Consider the following 22675-nt stretch of genomic DNA (forward strand, 5'->3'; position numbering starts at 1 on the left):
AGAGAGAGAGAGAGAGAGAGAGAGAGAGAGAGAGAGAGAGAGAGAGAGAGAGAGAGAGAGAGAGATTGTTCTTGTCATTCTTATTTATTAGTGTGAATGGTTGATAATAATGATAATCTGAGGAGTGGCATAGTCAATAATATTAATAAACCACTGAAGATTTAATATTGCCGAAAGACTGAATGGGAATGATCATACTTGTGCTATTTATCTTATTTAATGCTGTTTTTCGGTCATCATTCATTTGGCGCAACACAAAGGAGGAGGAGCAGGATACATATAACATGATTAATCTACTGCAAATCACACAACAGACCTTACAACCTATACCATCTATTTATAAACGCACTAACTATCTTCTGTTTCCTCTTATTATTTTATCTTTAGGTTAGAGGAAAAGTAAATTCGCATAGCATTGTTCATCTCCTCTTGACAACTTTGTATTTATTCCTTATTTCACACACTTTTTTTTCATACCTTCTTATCTTGCCTTATTTTATTTTCCCGGTGTACGTCAATTAGTTTTCAGAGTTTACGACTATTATTTCTTTCAGGGTTCGAGGAAAAACAAATTCGCATCGCCTCGCCTCCCGTTCTCAGTGGCCAGTCGAGGAACCAATAAGAGACGTCCAAGGCACCGGAGGACGAAGAGGAGGAAGAGGCAGCGGTGGTGGCGGACAGGAAGAAGTGTCATTATTCTCGTGATATTCCGCGTTATCAACCCTTTAATCCGGCCTGGCGTGACGGTGCTTGTGTGTAAGTATCTGGAGCACATTTCTGGGTAGATAAAGTGGAGATAAACGAGGTAAAAAGTGTAAAAAATAGCTTTGAGAAGATTACCGGCCGATTCATGCGTGGAAAATGGGAGGGTTGGTTCGGGGGGTAGAGAGGAGCAGCGGGCTACGAACCGAGGGATGAAATATTTCCTCTCATTTTCGAAGATTCTTTTGTTGTTAGGCGGGAAGGAAATATTTCATTCGACGAGGGAGTAACAACGAGGAGGAGGAGAAGGAGAAATACTTTTAACTGTATCCGTGTAATAATGATGGCGGAATGCGTGTGTCTGTCTTTCCTTCCTCGGTGTGACTAAACTGCCTTGGTGTCACGTTCCGGGCGGCGCAAACAAGGGATCAAATGAGCGTCTGTCGTGGATGGCCGCTCGCTCGTTCCGCCGTGACCCGACAATTGCCGGAAATTCCTTCACTATTATTATTATTATTATTACCGCTGTCTTTTTCCCGTCATGGCAGAGAGAGAGAGAGAGAGAGAGAGAGAGAGAGAGAGAGAGAGAGAGAGAGAATTTAAAACCATATTAAACATCGCATCACCCAACTACACATCTGACAAGGCATTTCCAGAAGTAGTTTTATGACCCTGGTGGTAGTCTGACCCCTCTACACCATGAATCTAAAGAACAATTGAAAACCAGAATAAACTCCTTTTTGGCAGTTGGAAATAGTTATGTGAGGTGGAAGCGTCTGAAAATCCCGACCCCTAGCATCATTTAACTAGCATCGTCATATATTCGTCAGCAGTCTCGTTAACTCGCTACTGTTTCTTCTTGTATATCGCTTCTGGGGCCTCGAGTTTCCCTCTTATCGCCCTCCTCATCTCGTGCTTTCTCTCTCCCTCCCTCCGTCTCTTGATGCTTCGTTGCTGCCTTTGATTCGTGATTTAAGCGACCCCCGCGGCGGCTTTGTTTACATTGCGTCACGACAACCACCATCACCACCTCAACCACCACTCTCATTCCCTTCCCTTGTTCCGTATCATTCACTGTAATGGGTGTTTTGTTAGTATGGTTTTCCTCTTAATTGTGTTTTTCGTTTTTTTAATCTTTGTTTTATGTTAATTTTTTAGCTGTATTTGTTTACATTGCGTCACGACAACCACCATCACCACCACCTTACAGTCGTTCCCACGTCTTTCATTCTAATGGGTGTTTTTGTTAGCATTATTTTCCTGTTAATTATTTTGTTTTCTGCCTTTAGTCTTTTGTTTTTTGTTCCTTTTTTAGTTGTATTTGTATTCTGTGTGTGTGTGTGTGTGTGTGTGTGTGTGTGTGTGTGTGTGTGTGTGTGTGTGTGTTATGAATAAGTTATGGTCTAAATGAATTACCAAGACTGGCCTGCTGCTTTGAATGAGAGAGAGAGAGAGAGAGAGAGAGAGAGAGAGAGAGAGAAATCGTGGCTAATCCCTTCCTTACCTACCATCTCTTTCTTACCTTCGTCTTTCCCTCAGGTGCATTCTCTCTCTCTCTCTCTCTCTCTCTCTCTCTCTCTCTCTCTCTCTCTCTCTCTCGGCACGACTCGACATATAAGGTGAAGTCTGATACCAGGAGAGGAGGAGGAGGAGGAGGAGGAGGAGGAGGAGAGGCGCCACACCTCCTCTCATTCATGCAGACTCGAATGAGGTTCAGTCAAGTGGAGATTTTATTTATTTTTTGTATTTTTTTCCTCTACTTTTTTTATGCATCTCCTGAGGGGCAGTGGATGTGCGTGCGTGCGTGTGTCTGCAGGTGTGTGTGTGTGTGTGTGTGTGTGTGTGTGTGTGTCCCCCTTTCACCCACTTCACTGATTTATTTATTTTCACGAATTATCTCTTATAGTACTTAGAGAGAGAGAGAGAGAGAGAGAGAGAGAGAGAGAGAGAGAGAGAGAGAGAGAGAGAGAGAGAGAGAGACCAAAATGAGTAGATAACAAAATAATAAAACGAAACCAAAAATCAGTTACAAAAGTAGAAAACGCAGTGAAAGAAGCCGAAGAAATACTAATCAAACAACAGAAGAAGAATGAAAGAACGAAAGACAGCAAGATCAGGAGGAGGAGGAGGAGGAGGAAGAAGAGGAGGAGGAGGAGGAGGAGGAGGAGGCGCATGGTGGCTAGAGTATACTGACGGTCTAGCATAATCTCTTCGTACGCAACGCAACGGGAACATCGCAAAGTTTCGTTCAGCCCCCCCTCGCGGCGACCCCCTCCCAGCCCTCTAGCCCCCCTCCTCGCCGAGCTGGGTGTGGGCTGGCTGGCGGGCTGGTGGCGGAGGGCTGACTTGCATGTATACGAAGGGAGGCGAGAACGGGCAAAAAACAATGAATGGAGCAGTGTGTGTGTGTGTGTGTGTGTGTGTGTGTGTGGACTGGACTTGCCTCCTTGCCCGACCGACCGGCCCTGTTAATGCTGTTCTCCTCCTCCTCCTCCTCCACCTCCTCCTCCTCGTCCTCCTTCTCCTTCACCTTCTACCAGCACCTTCTCCTCCTCCACCTCCTCCTCCTCGTCCTCCTTCTCCTTCACCTTCTACCAGCACCTCCTCCTCCACCTTATCATCTTCTCCTCCTTCTGCGTTTCTTCTTCCATCTTTTCCTACTCTTCCACTTCTTGTTAGCTTCCACCTACTACTACTACTACTACTACTACTACTATACTTTAGCTTCTCATATCGTGTCACTCGTTTCCTCTTCATAATACATTCTTTCACTTTTTTTGCAATTTCCTCTCTCTCTCTCTCTCTCTCTCTCTCTCTCTCTCTCTCTCTCTCTCTCTCTCTCTCCGCGCATTCTAAATTTCAGCACTCGATTCAGAAACTGCATCCGGGTTAGTACTTAGGTTGACGTGGAGGTGGTGGGGCTGCTTTCCTCCTCCTCCTCCTCCTAGTGCTCAGTGGGTGCGTTGAGATGGGAGGGGGAAGAGGTGCAGGAGGAGGAGGAGGAGGAGGGGAAGAAGGGCAAGGCAAGGAGAGAGTGTTGGACGTAAGGGACGGGAGGAGAGAGAGGGTGGGTGACTGGGTACTGGTGGTGGTGGTGGTGGTGGATCCTGTTGGGTGAATGGCTGACTGGGTGACTGGTTGGCATTGTGTGTGTGTGTGTGTGTGTGTGTGTGTTGTTGTTGCTGTTCGCATTGTTTTTCTCCTCCTTCTTCTTCTTCTTGTTCCTGTTTCTCGTTCCTCCTCCTCGCCGTTCAGTTCCGTTCCTCTCCCGTTCAGCCTTGAGGAGTAAAACCTTGGAAGGGAACACCCACATCCCTTTATTTCCTCTCCCTCCCTACCCCCATCGCCCCCCTCCTTCCCCACGGCCTGTTAGATGCTAATGGTGGTGGTGGTGGTGGTGGTGCAGGATGTGGTGGTGGTGCCGTGGTGGTGAAGGTTGTAGTGGTGTTGTAGATGGTGGTAAAGGAGAATGTAGTGGTGGTGGTGATGGTAGTGGTGTTGCAGGTTTCGTAGTGGTCAGTGGTGGTAGTGGTGGTGGTGGTGAAATTCTTCTTTTTATGAGTAATTAAGAGTTCAATGTGCGTGGGTGTGGGTGTTTATGAGAGAGAGAGAGAGAGAGAGAGAGAGAGAGAGAGAGAGAGAGAGAGAGAGAGAGAGAGAGAGAGAGAGAGACTGCATATTCCTATCATCCTTATTGTTATTTGTAGTAGTAGTAGTAGTAGTAGTAATAGTAGTAGTAGTAGTAAGAGCAATAATAATAAAAATACGTTCAAAAAACAATGGAAAATCACCAACACTTTTAGCATCTTCAGCAATCATCATCTGGGTCTTCTTTTTATCTTTATTTTTCTCTTCTTTTTTCCTCTCCTCTGGCATTTCCAGCACCAAAGGGGGAGGGAGAGGGAGGGAAGTAGGAGATGAAGGGGAGGGGAGGAAGGAGAGGAAAGGGAGGAGAGGGAGGAGAGAGAAGAGGACAGGAGAGGAAGAAGGGGGAAGGGAGGGAAGGGGTAGGGGCGCCTCACCCTTCACCAGGCAAGACAAGGTGTGGTAGAGAGAGAGAGAGAGAGAGAGAGAGAGAGAGAGAGAGAGAGAGAGAGAGAGAGAGAGAGAGAGAGAAGGAGCGGTATTTAAAGTTTTTTTATTACCTCACCACTACCACCACCACCCACACATTCCAAGTCACCACCACCACCATCACAATCACCCCCGACAGGACCTAAACCTTCAACCACCCCCACCACCAGCAACCTTCTCCCTCCTTGCAAGAATCAGGTTGGGTGGATGGGCGAGGAGGAGGAGGCGGAGGAGGAGAAGAAGGATGGAGACAGCGTAACCCACACCTCTTATCCCCCTTCCTCCTCCTCCCCCTCCCCTTCTCTCTTCCCTTACCTGGCCCGGCGCACCTGCACGGAATACTAATCAGCGCCTCTCATTCAGTGATTTGGACTAAACGTTTCCTTTCCTCCGGGGACCAAACAAACGGCTCGAGAGGACACGTCATTTGGAGATTTCGTTCTTTGTTTATTTATTAGCTTGTTGATTTAGGTAGACTGATCGTTGGCTCGTTAGTTATTTTTGTTAGTTAGGTAGTTTATGGTTTTGTTTTGATAGTTACTTGGTTTGTCGTTTTTTTTCTCGTTATTTAGGCAGTTTTTTTTGTTTTGATTAGTTTTGTTGATTTATTTTGTTATTTAGTCTTTTTCCTATATTTTCGTTTTGATTAGTTTTGTTGATTTATTTTGTTATTTAGTCTGTTTTTTTTCCTATAGCATTCTTTGGTTAGCTTTTTATTTTTTTACTTTATTCCTTAATACACAGTTCTTTCTTTGTTTTTATCTCTATATCAGTTATGTCGTTAGTGAGTCAGTTTTTCGTTTAACTTCCTTCATTATTGTTTTATTTTTACAGTATTCGTTCTCACACAATATTTCCTTCGTTTTATTTTCTCTAGATCAGTTATTTCTTAGTCAGTCAACCTGTTTTGTTCGTTTAACATTGTTCGTCAGTGTCATCATATCCCTCTAAACGATTAACACATTCATCATTCGTTTAATTATCTCCAGACAAGTTTTCATTGTTATATTATTCCTGGAAAGTCTTTGTGTATGTTTTTTCCTGTTCTTTCACCTCCAACACCATTAATTAATTCATTATAATACCACTTGAATCGTCCTTTTACGTGTTTCTTTGTTTTCTTGTCGCTAGAACAGTTATTATGATATTGTCCCCAGAAGGTCTTTGCATGAACCTACTTTTGCGGTTGAATCACCTCTAAAACATTGATTCCTTATAGTTTTCCCAATATTCTTCCTTCATTTACTTTTCCTCCTTAAGGGAAGAGAGAAAGAATCGTAAAGTTGCTCTCTGTCTCTCTCTCTCTTTCTCAGTCAACATATAACAATTTTTCTTGATTGGGCTCCCGGACGTCGATCCTGCTCATAGGGTTGTTTGTGTACAAGACAACCCACGTAACTCATGGGTGGGGCATACTTATCGATCCTGCCACGAGGGACTTGGGATGCATAGGGCAGCTGCGCGGGAGTGGAGGCGGCGAGTGAGTGAAGCGACGCGCCCCCGTTAGTTAGTTCACTCTATAATGGTTGATTTTTTTTGCTCTGAACACATAATAGTTTCTCTTGATTTACTAACTTTTCATATACTCCACAAAGGTTGATTTTCTTCGCTATGAGCACATTATAATAGTTTCTCGATTTTCTTACTTTTCCTGTACTCTACAAAGGTTGATTTTCTTCGCTATGAGCACATTATAATAGTTTCTCTTGATTTACTTACTTTTCATATACTCCACAAAGGTTGATTTTCTTCGCTATGAGCACATTATAATAGTTTCTCTTGATTTTCTTACTTTTCCTGTACTCTACAAAGGTTGATTTTCTTCGCTATGAGCACATTATAATAGTTTCTCTTGATTTTCTTACTTTTCCTGTACTCTACAAAGGTTGATTTTCTTTGTCTCCGTCGTTAACACAAAAAACATATGACTTCCTGTGCTTGATAATCCGCAAACGTCGATTTCTTGATAATATTTCCTCTAAAATCACTAATTCATTATATTTTTTTTTTCTATTAACGTACTTTTTGTTTTACTCTCCGAAGGTTGTTTTCCGTCTTCGTCGTCAACTGAGAGACAAAAAAAAAACCAGAGACTTCCTGTGTCTGATACTCTCCAAACGTCGACTTGTTAATACCAATACCGCAAGAATCCAGTGACGCAGATTGTGAGCACCGCGGGATAGGAAGTTGTTAGGCGCGGGAAGTTCCTTTTACGTCAGGAGAGGCAAAAACTGCGAGACGGGGTAGCAAAAAAAAAAAAAGAAAAAAAAAAGAAAAAAAAGAAAAAGGGAAAGAAAAATAATCCTGTGAAGAAGAAAAAAAGGAGAACTGTTTATACTGCGGCTTAAGTTTTTTTTTATTTTTTATTTGGATTATATTTTCTTGTTTTAATAATTCTCTCTCTCTCTCTCTCCTGTTTATAGATTCCTATGTCCAGTAGAGTTGAAGTCCCTCTAAGGCCAAGGAATTCATAATGTTTGTGTGTGTGTGTTTGTGTGTGTATTTATTATTCTCTCCATTTGCATTCCTTATTTGGTCCCGAGTCAGCCCCAACTCTCTCTCTCTCTCCGAAGGGTATGACGAAATGCCTTCTTTCCTTTATTTCCCTTCTCTCCATCTCTCCATCTCTCAAACCTCTCCATCTCTCTCTCTCTCTCTCTCTCTCTCTCTCTCTCTCTCCAATCTTTTCTGTTTCCCTTCAACCTTCTCTCCAACCTTTTCTCTCTCTCTCGTTTTATCTCCGCCCCTCCAACCTTTCTCTCCGTTAACAAAGAGCGCTCCACATTATCAGTCGAGAGAGAGAGAGAGAGAGAGAGAGAGAGAGAGAGAGAGAGAGAGAGAGAGAGAGAGAGAGAGAACAAAAACAACTTTACGATTCTTTCTCTCTTCCCTTAAGGAGGAATAAAACTTGGAGAGCGAACACTTAGAACGCTTAAAAAAAAATTCCCACTCCAAGATCTTGCACCACTACGTGTGTGTGTGTGTGTGTGTGTGTGTGTGTGTGTGTGTACGCGCCCATGTGTCCTTCACTCACCTTGACCAGAGTAGTTTTTTGGTCTCGTCAGATGAGAAAAAAAAAAAGTATGCGTGTAAAATCATCTTGGAGTTATTCACTTCTGACCGTTTAATAATATGCCATTTTCCCTCTCTCTCTCTCTCTCTCTCTCCAGCCCATTAGTACACTCATTATCCTCCCTTACTATCTACCTTTCTCATTGCATTATTTATTTTTCTCCCTATCTTACCCTTCAGCCTCCTCCTCCTCCTCCTCTTCCTCTTCAGCCACTTAACGTTCACTTCTCTTTCCACAGACACGCTTGGAGGAGAACAATGAGAAGAGGTGCACTTGAGAGGCTGGTGGAGGTGAGGAAGAGGACGAGAGGAAATGGAGTAGGAAGAGGAGGAGGAGGCAGCGAAATCCACTACTACTACTTCCATCATTCAAGAATTTCTGTGATGAATGGATTTGAAAGATAGAGGAAGGGGAGAGGAATGACATTAGGGAGACAGAGAGAGAGAGAGGGGTGAGGAATGGTATGAAGGAGAGAGAGAGGGGTAAGAAATGGTATGCAGAAGAGAGGGGTGAGGAGTGATATGTAAAAGAGAGAGAGAGAGAGAGAGGGGTGAGGGAGAGAGGGAGAGGAGAGACAAGTATGAGGGAGAGAAGGAGAGAGAGAGACCCATTCATATTCCATAATTTAAGAAGTTCTGTGAGGAATGAAGTGAGGGAGCGAGAGAGGGATGGAGAGGAGAGGTAGACTCATCCATTTTCCATCATTCACCAAGTTTGTGAGGCTGGCATGAGGGAGAGGGAGGTAGAGAGAGAGGGGGAGAGAAGAAGCAGGGTCATTCATTCCATCCATCAACTGTGTGAGGGATAGAGAGAAGGGAGAGGCAGGCCCATCCATTGCACATCAGTCAACTTGTGTGAGGCTGGAAAGGGAGAGAGGAGATGGAGAGGATGAAAGAGGCAGGCCCATCCATTTCCCATCAGTCAACTTGTGTGAGGCTGGCAAGGGAGAGAGGAGATGGAGAGGATGAAAGAGGCAGGCCCATCCATTTACCATAAGTCGTCAAGCTGTGTGAGGAATGGTGTTAGCGAAAAAGGGGAGGAAGTGAGAGGCAGGTCCATCCATTTCTTAGTAGTAAACTTGTATGAGGGAGATATGGAGGGAGAGGAGAGGGAGACTGAGGCAGGTTCATCCCTTTTCCATCACTCATCAACTTGAAGCCTGGCACGAGAGAAAGAGGGAGGGAGAGGAAGAGAGTGGGTCATCCATTTCCCATGTCAAGCTCTGTTGCTGGCATAAATTAGAGAGGGAGGGAGAGGACAAGAGAGGCAGGATCATCCACTCCCTATCAGTCATCAAATCATCTTAAATGGGTTGTTTCTGTAGCGTCATGAAGAGAAGGTAGAGAGGGGAGAGAGAGGAAGAGGCAAGGCCATTCGCCCTCCATCAGGAAGCTAGTCTCCTCATGCATGTGTTGTGTGGTGGCATAAGAGAGGGAGAAAGAGGAATGACTATACACTAACAATCATTAAGTCTTCCTCACTCCTGTTGTGTTGGTGCATGACAGCCTCTGATATGATGCATGAGCGCCCTGCATGATCACCCCTTCCCTCGTGCATTCACCTCACGTCTCCTCTCCCTCACCTCCTTTATATCAGTGTCATGGCTTGGCATAAAGGGACTGTAATGCCCTCGTCTACCTTATTACGACTAATTCTAATATTCTTGGATTATGGGAAATTTACAACAGTGATAAATCTGGGAAATACTTGATGTCCTTATTCATCTTTGTCTTGTTGAACTATAGCGATTAGGATGTTTTAAATCAAGTGTACCATGTATTATATCTGTGATTAAGTTTATTTATCTTTTTACGTGATGATATGTATTGATTTTCCTTTTATTATACAAGACGATTCACGTTAGAAAGTAAATCAAAGAAAGTAACAATGAACACCTAATCTTTGCCCCATCCTCCAGAAGTAAAGGTATAAAGTAAATAAACAAATATATTTCTCCGGAGTAGATGTAGGCAAGTTTCCTGGTGATGACAAAAATGGCTTTGTTTTCGAGAGCAGTAGCTGATAGGTTTTTCTCCCCAGGTGAGTGCCACACCTTGACACACCCAGAAGGGAGGCGTGTGTGTGTTAGCAAACAGGACAGCACAAGACTGGGCTGGTGAACAACACAAGACAGCACCCTTATATGAAAAGTGTCACTGTGTTGTTTGTGGTCTTCCCTGAGTGGACGTTCAATGTGAGTTGGTGACCGGTTTTGTATGTATATTTCTAGATTTGCATTCCTGTAGAAGTCACGTGAGTTTAGCAAGTCTAAGAAAATAAGGGTCATATTCTTAAAACATTTGCCACCCAAGCACACACATTTGACAAGGGTTTCAGAGTTGTGGGCATTTCCAGTGGTAGTTTTATGACCCTTCTGGTAGTTTGACCCTTTCTTCTGTACCGTGAACATGAAACAACACTCATGAGAACCAACGTTGCCAGATTGTCGTACTCAGCCTCCTATGTTTGCTGATTTCTGACCCAAAAACTGCCTCCTTGACCCCAATAACTGCCTTCATATATAGTTATCATTAAAATGGTTAATTATTGGTGTTCTTTGGCAATAGCTATGGCTCAGAAACTGGTAAATACGAGGCTCTGAGTATGATAATCTGGCAACAGTGAAGAGTACCCAATTAGTCTCCTTTTTGCATTTGTAAATACTGAATGTGAGAGGCGGAGGCATCTGAGAATACTGACGTAATGAACATGAACACCTAATCTTTGCCCTATCTTCAATAAATAAAACAAGAAAATAAATTGTTTCTTAGAAGTAAGTAGATGTATTAAGAGTCTTGGTGATGACCGTTATAGTGCATGATATCTGATGTTGGTCTTCCCCAGGCAAGTGCCACATCTCATCACACCAAGTGAGGGAGATGTGCGAGTGTGTGTGTCTCTGCGTAAAGTGTTGACCTGCTTTGTATGTATCTAGGTTTACTTGTAGCTCTCATTGTACACGTAAGATGCATTACTGATGAGGCCAATTTGCATTCAGTGAAATTCCAATGTCCATTAAGCTGAGTGGTAGCGTGCCGGCGTCGCGTTCAGGAGATCCAGGAGGGACGTCGGTTCAAATCCTGGCCGGTACACAGCTGGGATTTGTCAGTCACTGCTGAGTGGCCTAAGACTACCCACATGCTGCCCTGAAGACCACCTATCAACCCGGACTCCAGATAACCTCTCCAAAGAGAGGCTCAAAGATGAGCTCCAGGGGGCAGTATAAACACTCGCCTGCGCCAACCATCAGGACCCACCAGTGAGGAAGCCTAACGGCGTGATAGGCTGTGATATACATATATAAAGAATCCCATATTCAATAATCATGGAAACTGTGTAATCCTCCCAAAAATCATGCCCAAACTCTTGGAAATTGTGAAGAAATTAGTAGAAAAGGTGTTGTATATCCTTACTTGTAGGCCTGAAGAAACTGAAAATAGTAAAATAATTGCTGGAAATCCCTAGTTGCAGCCCCCTTGAAAAATTTACGAAGTCAATAATACTTCAAAATGTCTCCGGAGAAAGAGGCTTCATAAGAAACAAAGTGAGTGCCCCTGAAGTTTATTTAGAGACATTCATAAATAACCCTTTTATATAATCATGTCATAGGAAGTTCACATTAGGCAAGCCGTGAAGTAACAAAGCTACACTTGTATTCCTGACTTGGGAACTCATGATACTGTACATCATCTCTCTTCTCCATCAGACCACTCCTGAAGCGTGAGTGACAGCTGGATCGTCATGTGGCTATGTGCAAGGCATCACCTCCTCAAGGCTGGCAGAGGTGGATGTGACACCTGACGGATCCCACACCTGAAAGAAGCATCAGTTTTAAGATCTCGATGAAGAGAACATTATGGCTCCTTTGGTGAACCATCGTGTCGTGTAGAATAGGAATGTGAAGGAATTATTGCAATGTTGATTTATAGGTTGAACCTCATGGTGAGTTAACCCGGTCAGTATTTGAACCACCTCAGCTGCGTCTGCCTCTACCTCGCCCTCCACACGGGTGAGTCAGATGCAGACGTCACTTAAGTTGCTCGAATGCTGGCTGGGTTTACTCTTGAATTCAAATGTGAAGATTTCTATGTAACATATGTCTGATCTTAAAGTTTCATGGAGTTTGTTTGCTCAATAAAATCACTCTTACGGACAGTCCTTTTGTTAGATTTAAGTGAAATGCCTTCCAGTTTTTCTCCGGAGACTCTTTTAGACATTTTCGACTTAGTACACATTTTTGGGTTATTAATGCATATTTTAGACCTAAGAAATGTCTTATTATGTCTCATTTTTGGGTTATTAATGCATATTTTAGACCTAGTTTAGTTAGATGTAAATTGTACTATTATTTTTTAACTGTCCTTAACTAACTACAGCAGAGAAAGAAAGTAAACAGTGGTAAGAAAAAAAAAGGTTTAAACAATGAAAAATTAAAAACTAAAATAATTTAATTTTCTAACTTCACTTTCAGTGACATGCACACATTTTAGTGCTTCATTATGAGCTGTTTGTTTGTTTCTTCGAGGGAGGCCCTGAATTGGCTTTCCCTTGTGACTGCAGTGTGGTCCAGTCACTGAGTCAGCAGCAATCACACTCAGTTCAGCATCATCATCATTCAAATTAGACTGGTATCTCAGACAAAGATGTAGATGTGTGAATAAAACTCAATGATTGCAGAAAAAGATGTGTATTTATCAAGAGCAGAAGTAGTGTCACATCTTCAGGAGTCTGAAGGAGCCAAGAAGAAAGGGGAAGGAGACCAGAGGGCTTCAAATATACACAAAAACAAGTAACTGCAGGAGGGGGGGGGCAGGGGGAGGGGGATGGCTTGGCCCTACTTCAAGGGTACATACTACCCCTACAACTACCTTTCTACTTCCTACAACTCCGCTTGCTCTTTCTTGGTGACAGTGGCCTCTTTGGTATATTTATCTTTATATGCCAGTAGTTCACTGCCAGTATTCACACAACACTTCACTACACATGAAATTGCCAGAATTTTTTTTTTTTTTTTAATCTTCAGAATGGGATAAGATCACTAGAAAGATTGGGGCATCACACTAAGAGTCAGTCAAGCGAAATTTGGCTATATGAGCATATTGATGACATATGTACACACTATATGAGGCACATCACACAGAAGACATCATTCATCATTAGTCATTTCACACTCTTCAACGTCTTTGGCGGTTGGTATGGCTGATTTGAAAATTGAGCCAGTTTCTTTTTTTGGAATTTTGCCTGCATGGCAAACCAAAAACAAATTGTGGTTTTGCAAGTGGTGGCCCGAATGTTTGCCTGAAAGAAAAAAGCAAATGAAACTATGATACCGCCCACCCAGGCGTTCACCCACACTAATGACTGCCTGGCTGGGATTCTGATAAACATGCTTTCATCTGCCCTTCATCTGCCCTTTTTTGGTTTCTTTTCACCTCACCTCCAGCACACCACACCACCTGCAGTCCAAAAAAAGTGGGGTTGCTGGTTTAGTAGTTTAAAAGATCAACCGATGGTTTTGGTTATGGTTGGGCTATTATTAATATTATTACAGCCACTTACACAACCCCCCTGACCCTGAATGGTGGGCACGGTGTTCGCTCCGTAATAACTAATCTGCTTAATATTTTTCCTATTTTTCCCTTAGTTGATTAGCACTAGCTTAGAAATGTTAAATGACAAAAAAAAAATCAAAAAAAATCAAGTTTCTCACTCACTTTTAAGTCCACCAAAACTATAAAACATCTTTTGTTTTACTTTTTGTACTTTGTGGGCAGACTCAGCACAAGTTGAGAAACATGGCACAAATATTTTTTTTTTCCACTTTTGGGTAAAGTAAGGTTAAGGGTAATAATTGGCGATTATTTAGAAACTTTTGTCTAGGCTACAACATACTGAAATTTCAGGTCACTACTTTTGAAGGGTTTAGAGCCAAAATACTAAACCAAAGCTAAATCCATGTAAAAAAATAGAGGTTAGTGGTTAGCATTAGCTTCCACTAATTTCTTTATCAGTTTAGCAGAATAGCATAAGAGAAGCTAACTTTTTAGTTAGTGGATTACCAGTTAGCGAAGCTATCTTTTCGGTTTGCTGTGCCCACCACTGTCCAGAAGTCAATGATGCTCAATGACTTGTATCTGAGAGTGGAAGAGACCAAGGGGGCACATGAAGCTTGGGACTAGGGCATGTTAAGTGATCTTGTCGGGTATTTGGTACGGGAAAGGTGCCTGTATGGAGACTTGCTTGGAGGAACTCCTAAGGATGGCATTGTAGGATGGGTGAAGCAACACAACCTCAGGCGTATGCCCCTCATGACCGATCAATTGTAAATCCAGTAGAATGTTTATAATGATGCAGGTGGGTGCCCAGTAATCTACGTAGACCACCCCCTCAACAACAACTCTACACATGCACTTTGTCTACACCTGAATTTCACCACCATAAATACCTTGACGGTAGAGATGCCAGCACCTCATAAACGTGTCCCTGGGATTGGCTGCTTCTTGTGTTAGCGTCACGGTTCTCGTCTTCAGTCTTGTCTTGTCTCGTCTTCTTGTCTTCACTTGTGCCCATCACTACATCCTGAAATGTTGAATAATTATGTTATAAAAATCTTATCATCATAAATCAACAAAGAATGACCTCACTTTGTTGTATAGAAAGTCTCACTAGTAAGAAAGCATATATGAATTTTCTGAATCTCCGCATCACCTCCATGGGTCAGTACCGCTCCAACTCCTCCCCACAGCCGTGGGTGAGGAAAATGTCCCTCATCCTAGATGTTGCCCTGATGCGCCTCTGCCTGGGCCATACAACACTCAGCGTTCACCTCCACCGCCTGCCCCTGGTCCCCAACCCTCACTGCTCCTGGTGAAGGACTGTTGAAGAAAATGTCGAGCACCTCATGCTGAACTGCCCTCGGTTCCACTCCCAGCGAGTGCTGCTACGACACGAACTCCACTCCCTGAATGTGGCCATCTTCAACCTGCGCACAGTGCTGGTGGCAGCAGGCGTCCACCCATCACAACAGTAATCAGTCATCCGCCTCACCTGTGCCTTCCTCAAGAAGACAGGGCAGCTGACACTCCTGTGAACCCCTCACAGGATGAAAGCAGGGCTCATATGAGCGACTAGATCGCTGGGGCCCAAAACAACAACAACAACAGATCTTGACTCGGAAAATTCATATACTATGCTTCCTTACTAATGAGACTTTCTACATAACAAAGTGAAGTCATTCTTTGTTGATTTATAGTAATTTTATACCATACGGTGCTGGCTACCATGTGTTTGAAGATACCCTAACATAACCTATACAGCAAAGTGAGGTCATTCTTTGTTGATTTATACCAAGAGGTGCTGGTTATCATGTGTCTGAAGATACCCTAAACTTAACCTAACAAAACCAAAACAAACACTATAGGTCTTGACTCAGAAAATTCATATATGCTTCCTTGCTAATGAGACACTCTATACAACAAAGTGAAGTCATTCTTTGTTGATTTATACCATAAGGTGCTGGCTATCATGTGTTTGAAGATACCCTAAACTTAACCTAACATAACCTATCAAAACCAAAACAGTCACTCTAGGTCTTGACTCAGAAAATTCATACATGCTTCCTTGCTAATGAGACTTTCTATACAACAAAGTGAGGTCATTCTTTGTTGATTTATACCATAAGGTGCTGGCTATCATGTGATTGAAGATACCCTAAACTTAACCTAACATAACCTATCAAAACCAAAACAATCACTCTAGGTCTTGACTCAGAAAATTCATACATGCTTCCTTGCTATTGAGACTTTCTATACAACAAAGTGAGGACATTATTTGTTGATTTATACCATAAGGTGCTGGCTATCATGTGTTTGAAGATACCCTAAACTTAACCTAACAAAACCAAAACAAACACTTTAGGTCTTGACTCAGAAAATTGATATATGCTTCCTTGCTATTGAGACCTTCTATACAACAATGTGAGGTAATTCTTTGTTGATTTATACCATAAGGTGCTGGCTATCATGTGTTTGAAGATACCCTAAACTTAACCTAACAAAACCAAAACAAACACTATAGGTCTTGACTCGGAAAATTCATATATGCTTCCTTGCTAATGAGACTTTCTATACAACAAAGTGAGGTCATTCTATGTTGATTTATACCATAAGGTGCTGGCTATCATGTGTTTAAAGATACCCTAAACTTAACCTAACATAACCCATCAAAACCCCAAGCAGTCACTCTAGGTTTTGACTCAGAAAATTCATACATACTTCCTTGCTAATGAGACTTTCTATACAACAAAGTGAGGTCATTCTTTGTTGATTTATACCATAAGATACTAGCTATCATGTGTTTGAAGATACCCTAAACTTAACCTAACATAACCTATCAAAACCAAAACACTAACTATCAGCCTTGAGTCAGAAAATTCATATATGCTTCCTAAGACTGAGTGAACATGAAACCCCTCATACTCTCACTCCCACACAAAATCAATTACCTCTTCGGAGTGAGAGTTAGGTCTATGTTTTCTATCATTTCACGGCCTACACACCGATACTGGACAAGGCTTTCATAGAGATTGTGGTTGTATTCTTACGGCTAATTTAATGAGCCCAGGGATTGTTTGATAAGGCTTCTGTACGTGAAAGACACTCATGTGGTCTTTGATAATAGGTGTTTTGAGAGCTGAAAGCATTTGGTAATACAGGGCTTACATATCCACAATTGATTAGCCTTCTATAGAGGTTGTGGGTATTTCTATGGGTAGTTTTACGAGACTAGTGATAGTTTGACAAGGCAACTACACCAGGAACATGAAGCCACTCGTGAAAACCCAGGTAATCTTCTTTGTGGCCTTGGGAGGTGTTGCTGTGAGAGCCAAAAGCATCCAAGAATATGGGACTTACCATCGCTCACAACTCAGGCTAGGAGTGGTGTCTTAAGGCCTCCGAGAAGACAGCTTTTGGCAGAGGCTGTGCAAGAGGAGCGCTGTGGCCACGGAGACATTGAGGCACTGGAGGTGAGGGTGGAGGCTGCGTCCCGGGCTGATGGTGAGGACCGTGTGACACATTCGCTGAAGCTCAGGTGAAATGCCTTTCCCCTCGTTACCTGCAGGGATGGGGGGTGTTAGTATAGATAACCCATGATGAATACACACTCGTTTAGCAAAGTTTCAAGGTTTTCCAAGGTTGATTGTATTTGGTTAAGCTGTTCACCAGGTATTATCTATGTATGCATCACAGAGAGGAAAACTGGCTGATGAAAAGCAGGAATTCTGGGATAAGCTGGAGTATGAGAGAGTTGGAGCACCTGTAGTAGAAGGTCTGTTGGTTGGAGGTGATATGAATGGCCACAGAGGAAGAGGTACACTTGTGATGACTAGTAACAATAATGGTAATACATAGTTTTATTTCACTCAGCAGTATATATAAAAACAGGAAAATAGCAAAGCATACAAAATAAGGAGTATACTATTGTGCTTATGGCTAGAGATAGATATGAAAGGAACGAAAGTGTGTGAAGTTAATGAAAAAACAGGAACTGGAGGTTTTAAATACTTGCTTATAAGAAAAAAATCAAAGGAGAAACAAATAAACTGCACGAATGGTGGTTTAAAAAATGAAAGCATGAGAGTATAGAAGGAAGACAAAATATAAACACTAACCAACAATAAGCAGAACATTTCCTTTGGGGTAGAAGGCGGTGACATCCGTGAGGTCGGCACCACTACTATCCTCATCTCCACTGCCGCTAGCACCACTGGGCGAGGCGGAGGAGACAAGCTCCCAGCCGGTCCGTGTGAGGGAAGCTGCCAGCTGGATGGGGTCCTTAACCTGGTGAACTGGGAACACCTCCGCCACGCCAGCGCTCGCCTTGCTCACGGTGCTGGTGATCCTCGTGCTGCAGGGGAGGAAGGCGCAGTGACTTATTTATTTATTTATTCTTTCAGGAGGTAATTAGGTTAGGTTAGGTCCTGTACAGTTAGGAAATTAGTATGTTGTTCTCTTGAGCCTGTACAGTTATGAAGTTAGTATGTGATTTATTTGTTTATTCTTTATTTTTTCAAGAGGTAATTAGGTTAGGTTAGGTTAGGTAATGATAGTTGTTCCCTTGAGCCTGTACAGTTAGGTAGTTAGTATAAGTTTTCCATTGAGTGCTAGTGTTAGCATCGTGAGCTGGCGCTGCACTTGTATCAGTTGTCATTTTACCGTCTGGAGTAAAAGATATGCCTTTCATCAACACGTTTCTCTACCTCAAAACATCCTACATGACGCTGAGTATCAAGATGCCTCTCCACTCAAAACTGAACTTTCTTTTGGCCACTCTTCACTGCTCTCTTTTATAGGGACTTTGCTTTAACGGGCTTTTTGGTTTTCAGACGTTTTCTCCACCCGAAACTGACCTCTCTTTTGGTCACCCTTCACTGCACTCTTTTATAGGAACAGTGCTTAGCGGGGTTTCTGGTTTTCATGCGTTTTCACCCTTGAGCTGCTTCCTTTACTGTATAAAAAGTAGGTAATGGAAGCAACTCAAGGGTGAAAAGAAAACAAAAAAATATAAAAGCCCACTCAGTACTCATCCTATGAAAGAAAGAAGTGGGTGGTCAAAGGAGAGGGTAAATTAGTGTACGTGTGACAATGTGACAGAGATGAGCACCGAGGCCATGCAAATAATGGTTAGTAGAAGAGTTCAAAACAGAAGGCAGTCATTTGGAGAGGTGTCTTGATACTCCCCTCTCCAGAGCATTAAAGTTGTAGGGAGGAGGAAATAATGATTCAGGAAGGCTGTTCTAGAGTTACCAGCAAAAAGGATAAAAGAATGAAGATGCTGGTTAACTCTTGCATAAGGAATATGGATAGTACAGGGGTGAGCAAGAGGAGAAAGTAGCATGCACATACAGTAACTTAAGAACGAAGATGCTGGTTAACTCTTGCATAAAGGATTTGGAGAGTACAGGGATGAGCGAGAGGAGAAAGTAGTGTGTGTATACAGTAAGAAGATGCTGGTTTACTCTTGCATAAAGGATTCGGATAGTACAGGGAGGAGTGAGAGGAGAAAGTAGTGCATATACAGTAAGAAAGAAGATGCTGGTTAACTCTTGCATTAGGGATTCGGATAGTAGAGGGATGAGTGAGAGGAGAAACTAGTGTCCATATCTGATAACTTATTCCTAGACGAGCTTCCTGCAAAAACAGTGAAACGCTCAACTTTTTACCTGGAAGCCTCTGAAGTCAGCACTCTGTCCACACCCATGAAGTAAGCCGACCTCAGCACTGTGCCAAAGTTCATGGGGTCTTGAATCTGGTCTAGGTAAAGCCACAACTTCTGCTGCCTTCTCTCTATCCCTGCTTGATGGTTCTCCTGCTGGCTCTGTTTATTTTTCTCTACTGCTTGAGTGATGTACCTGTCTTCCTTCCCCTTTTGCTGGCTCTCTTGTTCTTCCTCTCTCTGGTGCTTCATTCTTTCTGTCAGTCTGCTTTTCGCCTCCTCTTCCCCTTGCCTTTTATCCTCCCCTTTCTGGTTCGGATCTTCTGCTAGCTGGCTATCTTTTTTTCCCTCTCTTTGGTGTCTGCTTTCCTTCACACCATCCTCATTCTGCTTCCCATGTCCACCTTCTCCCTCCTCCTCTGGGTAATCCTCGTTCAGGGTAAGAAACGGCAGGGGACTGGCATCACAGCACACACCCTGATGGACCTGGTCGCCCTGGAAGATCTGTTTGAATTCTGAAGGTTTTAAGCTTACTGTTGGCACATCCTGATTCTGCGCCATGTTCAGTATGTTCTGAATCTTGGCACTGGTGTTTCCTGACTCACTCTTGTATATTAACTGGTGTATTGTCCTCCTCTTGGCCTGGACGGCGAGGAGAACGGGGAAGATGCCAAAGATGATCTCCCCTTTGACGTTAATCCCCAGGCTGGCGAGTGTGTCCTCCACCGACTGGCTGGGTGATTTGGTGGTGAATTTGGTTCTTGGTTTTGTTGTATATTTGTTTTTTTTTGGATTTACAAGTGATTCTGCATCATTTTTGCTGGTGTTAGAATCTTCTCTACACGCCAATAAGCTCTTTTCCTGTTTTGGTTGGGGTTGTTTGAATGATTTTTGTTTCCTCTGTGCCCTTTCTTCTCCTTTTCCTCTTCTCCTCTCTCTGCCTGGCTCCTTCCCATGGATGACAGGTGAGGTGATGACTGGCACATCTTCATTCTTGGAAGAGGGGAGTGCGCTGTGACGGAACTTGATTGGAGGGAGTCTGAAGGCCGAGTGGCTGGCTTGACGCACCACCACAACCGTCGCCACTCTTGATAACATGGCTGCGGGAAGAGGCGAGATTTAGGACATGTCTTGGCTTCTTATGGTATCTTTTAAAAGTTGTATATATTGAAGTAACATTCATTTCATCTTTTAATCCCATACACAAAAAAATTTGCATCAGATGACCTAGCTTTGCCCATGGAATCCAATCCATATACTTTATTGAAGGACCAAAATATTGCACATTATTCAGTTTAGATATTTGGTGAATAACACTAATGCAAACTTACTCCCACAACAACTTGTAACTTTCCCCACAGCACCAAACCCTCCCCAACAGCAGCAGAATCACAACAGAGAGGAAGCCCCCAACTTAACAATATGGTATTACAGCCATATCAAGCACATTTGTCTCCATCAATCATAATGCACTCCAGTACACCTGTCTCTATTTCATTACCGCCAAATATGGCAAACATACTCACAATTATATAATTTAGCCACTGATGCCACAGACGGCAGCTACAACAACTGTGTCAAGAGCCACACATCTCCACCTACGAGTGCAGCTCAGTGTATTGGGAGAGTTGACTGTTCCGGCTAAGTGTAGGTATCTATTTGGCTTGACTGCTCTGTACTGAGTGTGCTTACTGTGTGCTGATGACGGTCATGCTACCTTCTAGGTTTGACCAATTCTGAATAAAGGGAGCGAGTACTACACAGCTTGCATCAGTAACCTTCATCCCACCACAATCTTAGGCTGCGTTTCCACCAAACGAATTGAATCAATTCAATTCATGAAGAATCAACACGATTCATGATTCGTCTTGATTCGCCACACTAATTTCAGTGTAATCGTTTCCACCAAGCGAATCGAGCCAATTCAAATCATGACGATTCATGGCGATTCAGAATCACTGATTGATTTGGTCCCATTTTTTCAACAGTCACGGCGAGTCACCCGACGAGTTAGCACCATGACCGTGGACATCCTGATTAGTTTAGTGTAGGAACGACGTGCAATATATGATCCTAGTGATCCTATGCACCGAGATCGGGATGCCATAGTTTACACGCAACATGTTTTCTTATGGTGGATCAAGTTAACTCCACCAACATTTTGAATTGTTCTGTAGTCATCCTAAGGAATTCATAAAACTTTTCTGGATTATTTACCAAATCTGGGAACAGGTGTACAAAGCTCACAAATTCAGGTCTTTTAATATTGATTTCATGGACCCAAACACTTTGCTGACGCCTATGCCTACACCTATGCTGCCTCCTCTGGCGGTGGCCGAGGCGACGGTGCCGCTGCTGCAGAATAGCTACAAGGTAATCCACGGCCATGACTCAGTCTAGGACAAAAATTTCCTCCAATTAGCAGGGCCACTTCAACACCACACCAGAGGCCACAGTCTGAAACTAACAAGATGCTGGCTAACTCTTGCATAAAGGATTCGGATAGTACAGGGATGAACAAGAGGGCACACTAACCTCTCCAGCTATCACGTCACCAACCTGATTATTAGATTATTACTTCCCTATCGTGGCCCAGGACTGCACAGACTAGAAGTACTTAGTGTGTGTCTCGGAGCTCATCTTAACCCACATCCACCCCTTTGTCCCTATGACTTAGCAGGACAAGACGGTCACTGCAGAACACACCGGAATAGAGCACCATCGCAGGAGTGCTCGGTGAGAGACTGAGACTCTGAGAGGATGAAGTGCTCGGTGGTCTCCTCGGTGTCCAGGTAGCAAGGGTTGGGAGTGGGCGCCGGTGTTGTGTTGAGGGGGGCCAGGTGGTGCAGGTGGTGTGGTGCCAGTGTTATCCAGGCCCCGAGAGCTTTGCCTTGGCCATGGAAGCGGCGAGGAGGGTCCGAGGGTGGCCTGGGAGTGGTGGAGCGAAGGCCGAGAGAGCCGGGGCATCCAGAGTCAGATGGATCAAGCTTCTCCTCTGAGTCTGAGGCTTGGTGTTTACAACGTATTTGGAACGGGCTTCCTTTAAAATTGGTTCTGTCGACACTATGATTCACTTCTTCTCTATGTTGTGCTGGTCAAAAAGGACGTGTCCAATTATTGATGCAGTGTTTCCTCTGTATGGTTACTTAGAGTTCAGTTCACTTCAGTGCACTTCAAGTAAAACATCACTTAGAATATTTTTTAGTATGGTTAACTTTATAAATCACATTTGTTTCTAGTTTCTTGATAAAAACTCAGCCCCCATCTCTACGTATGTATAAGCCCGGCGGAGGAAGTGTGAGGTGGTGGGGAGGAGCAGGACGCCCGCTGCTCCACCGCCTGCTGGGTGCGATCACGTTCTGGACGAGCATCAGTAGAAAAATAGTGATGGGAAACTTATTCGTCCTCCAAGTGTTCATATTTAGTAGCAAAACAACACCGCAGTTTGCAAGACATAGTTGCTGACAGCTTTCTGGGGTCTAAGCACCAAATCATCTTATCCGTAAAGTCTCTGGAACTCTCAGGCCACATTTAGCACCAGGAGACTGATCAGCAGAACGTTTTTCAATAAAATGTCCACCAGATTGTCACAAAATTTCCATTGCCTAAGAA

At 43.3% G+C, this 22675-nt stretch overlaps 1 protein-coding gene and 1 long non-coding RNA gene across 2 annotated transcripts; one reads left to right on the forward strand and one right to left on the reverse strand.

The window, feature by feature from the left end:
• The first annotated feature begins 549 nt into the window (after positions 1-549).
• Positions 550-12004, forward strand: LOC127006807 (uncharacterized). Its single transcript, XR_007759767.1, has 5 exons — positions 550-756; positions 8088-8139; positions 9890-10043; positions 10694-11393; positions 11556-12004. It is a non-coding gene; the product is annotated as an uncharacterized LOC127006807 (long non-coding RNA).
• On the reverse strand, positions 11395-22083 carry LOC127006806 (rRNA methyltransferase 1, mitochondrial-like). The gene is made up of 7 exons (XM_050877149.1): positions 21828-22083; positions 21770-21791; positions 19071-20163; positions 17520-17755; positions 16762-16963; positions 14295-14428; positions 11395-11662 (listed from the first exon to the last, which is right to left on the reverse strand). The coding sequence occupies exons 2-5, from the start codon at positions 21783-21785 to the stop codon at positions 16794-16796; spliced, it is 1515 nt and encodes a 504-aa protein (XP_050733106.1). The 5' UTR covers positions 21786-21791; positions 21828-22083; the 3' UTR covers positions 11395-11662; positions 14295-14428; positions 16762-16793.
• Positions 22084-22675: the final 592 nt, after the last annotated feature.

The sequence above is a fragment of the Eriocheir sinensis genome, chromosome 33, assembly GCF_024679095.1.
Source record: "Eriocheir sinensis breed Jianghai 21 chromosome 33, ASM2467909v1, whole genome shotgun sequence".
Lineage (NCBI taxonomy): Eukaryota > Metazoa > Arthropoda > Malacostraca > Decapoda > Varunidae > Eriocheir > Eriocheir sinensis.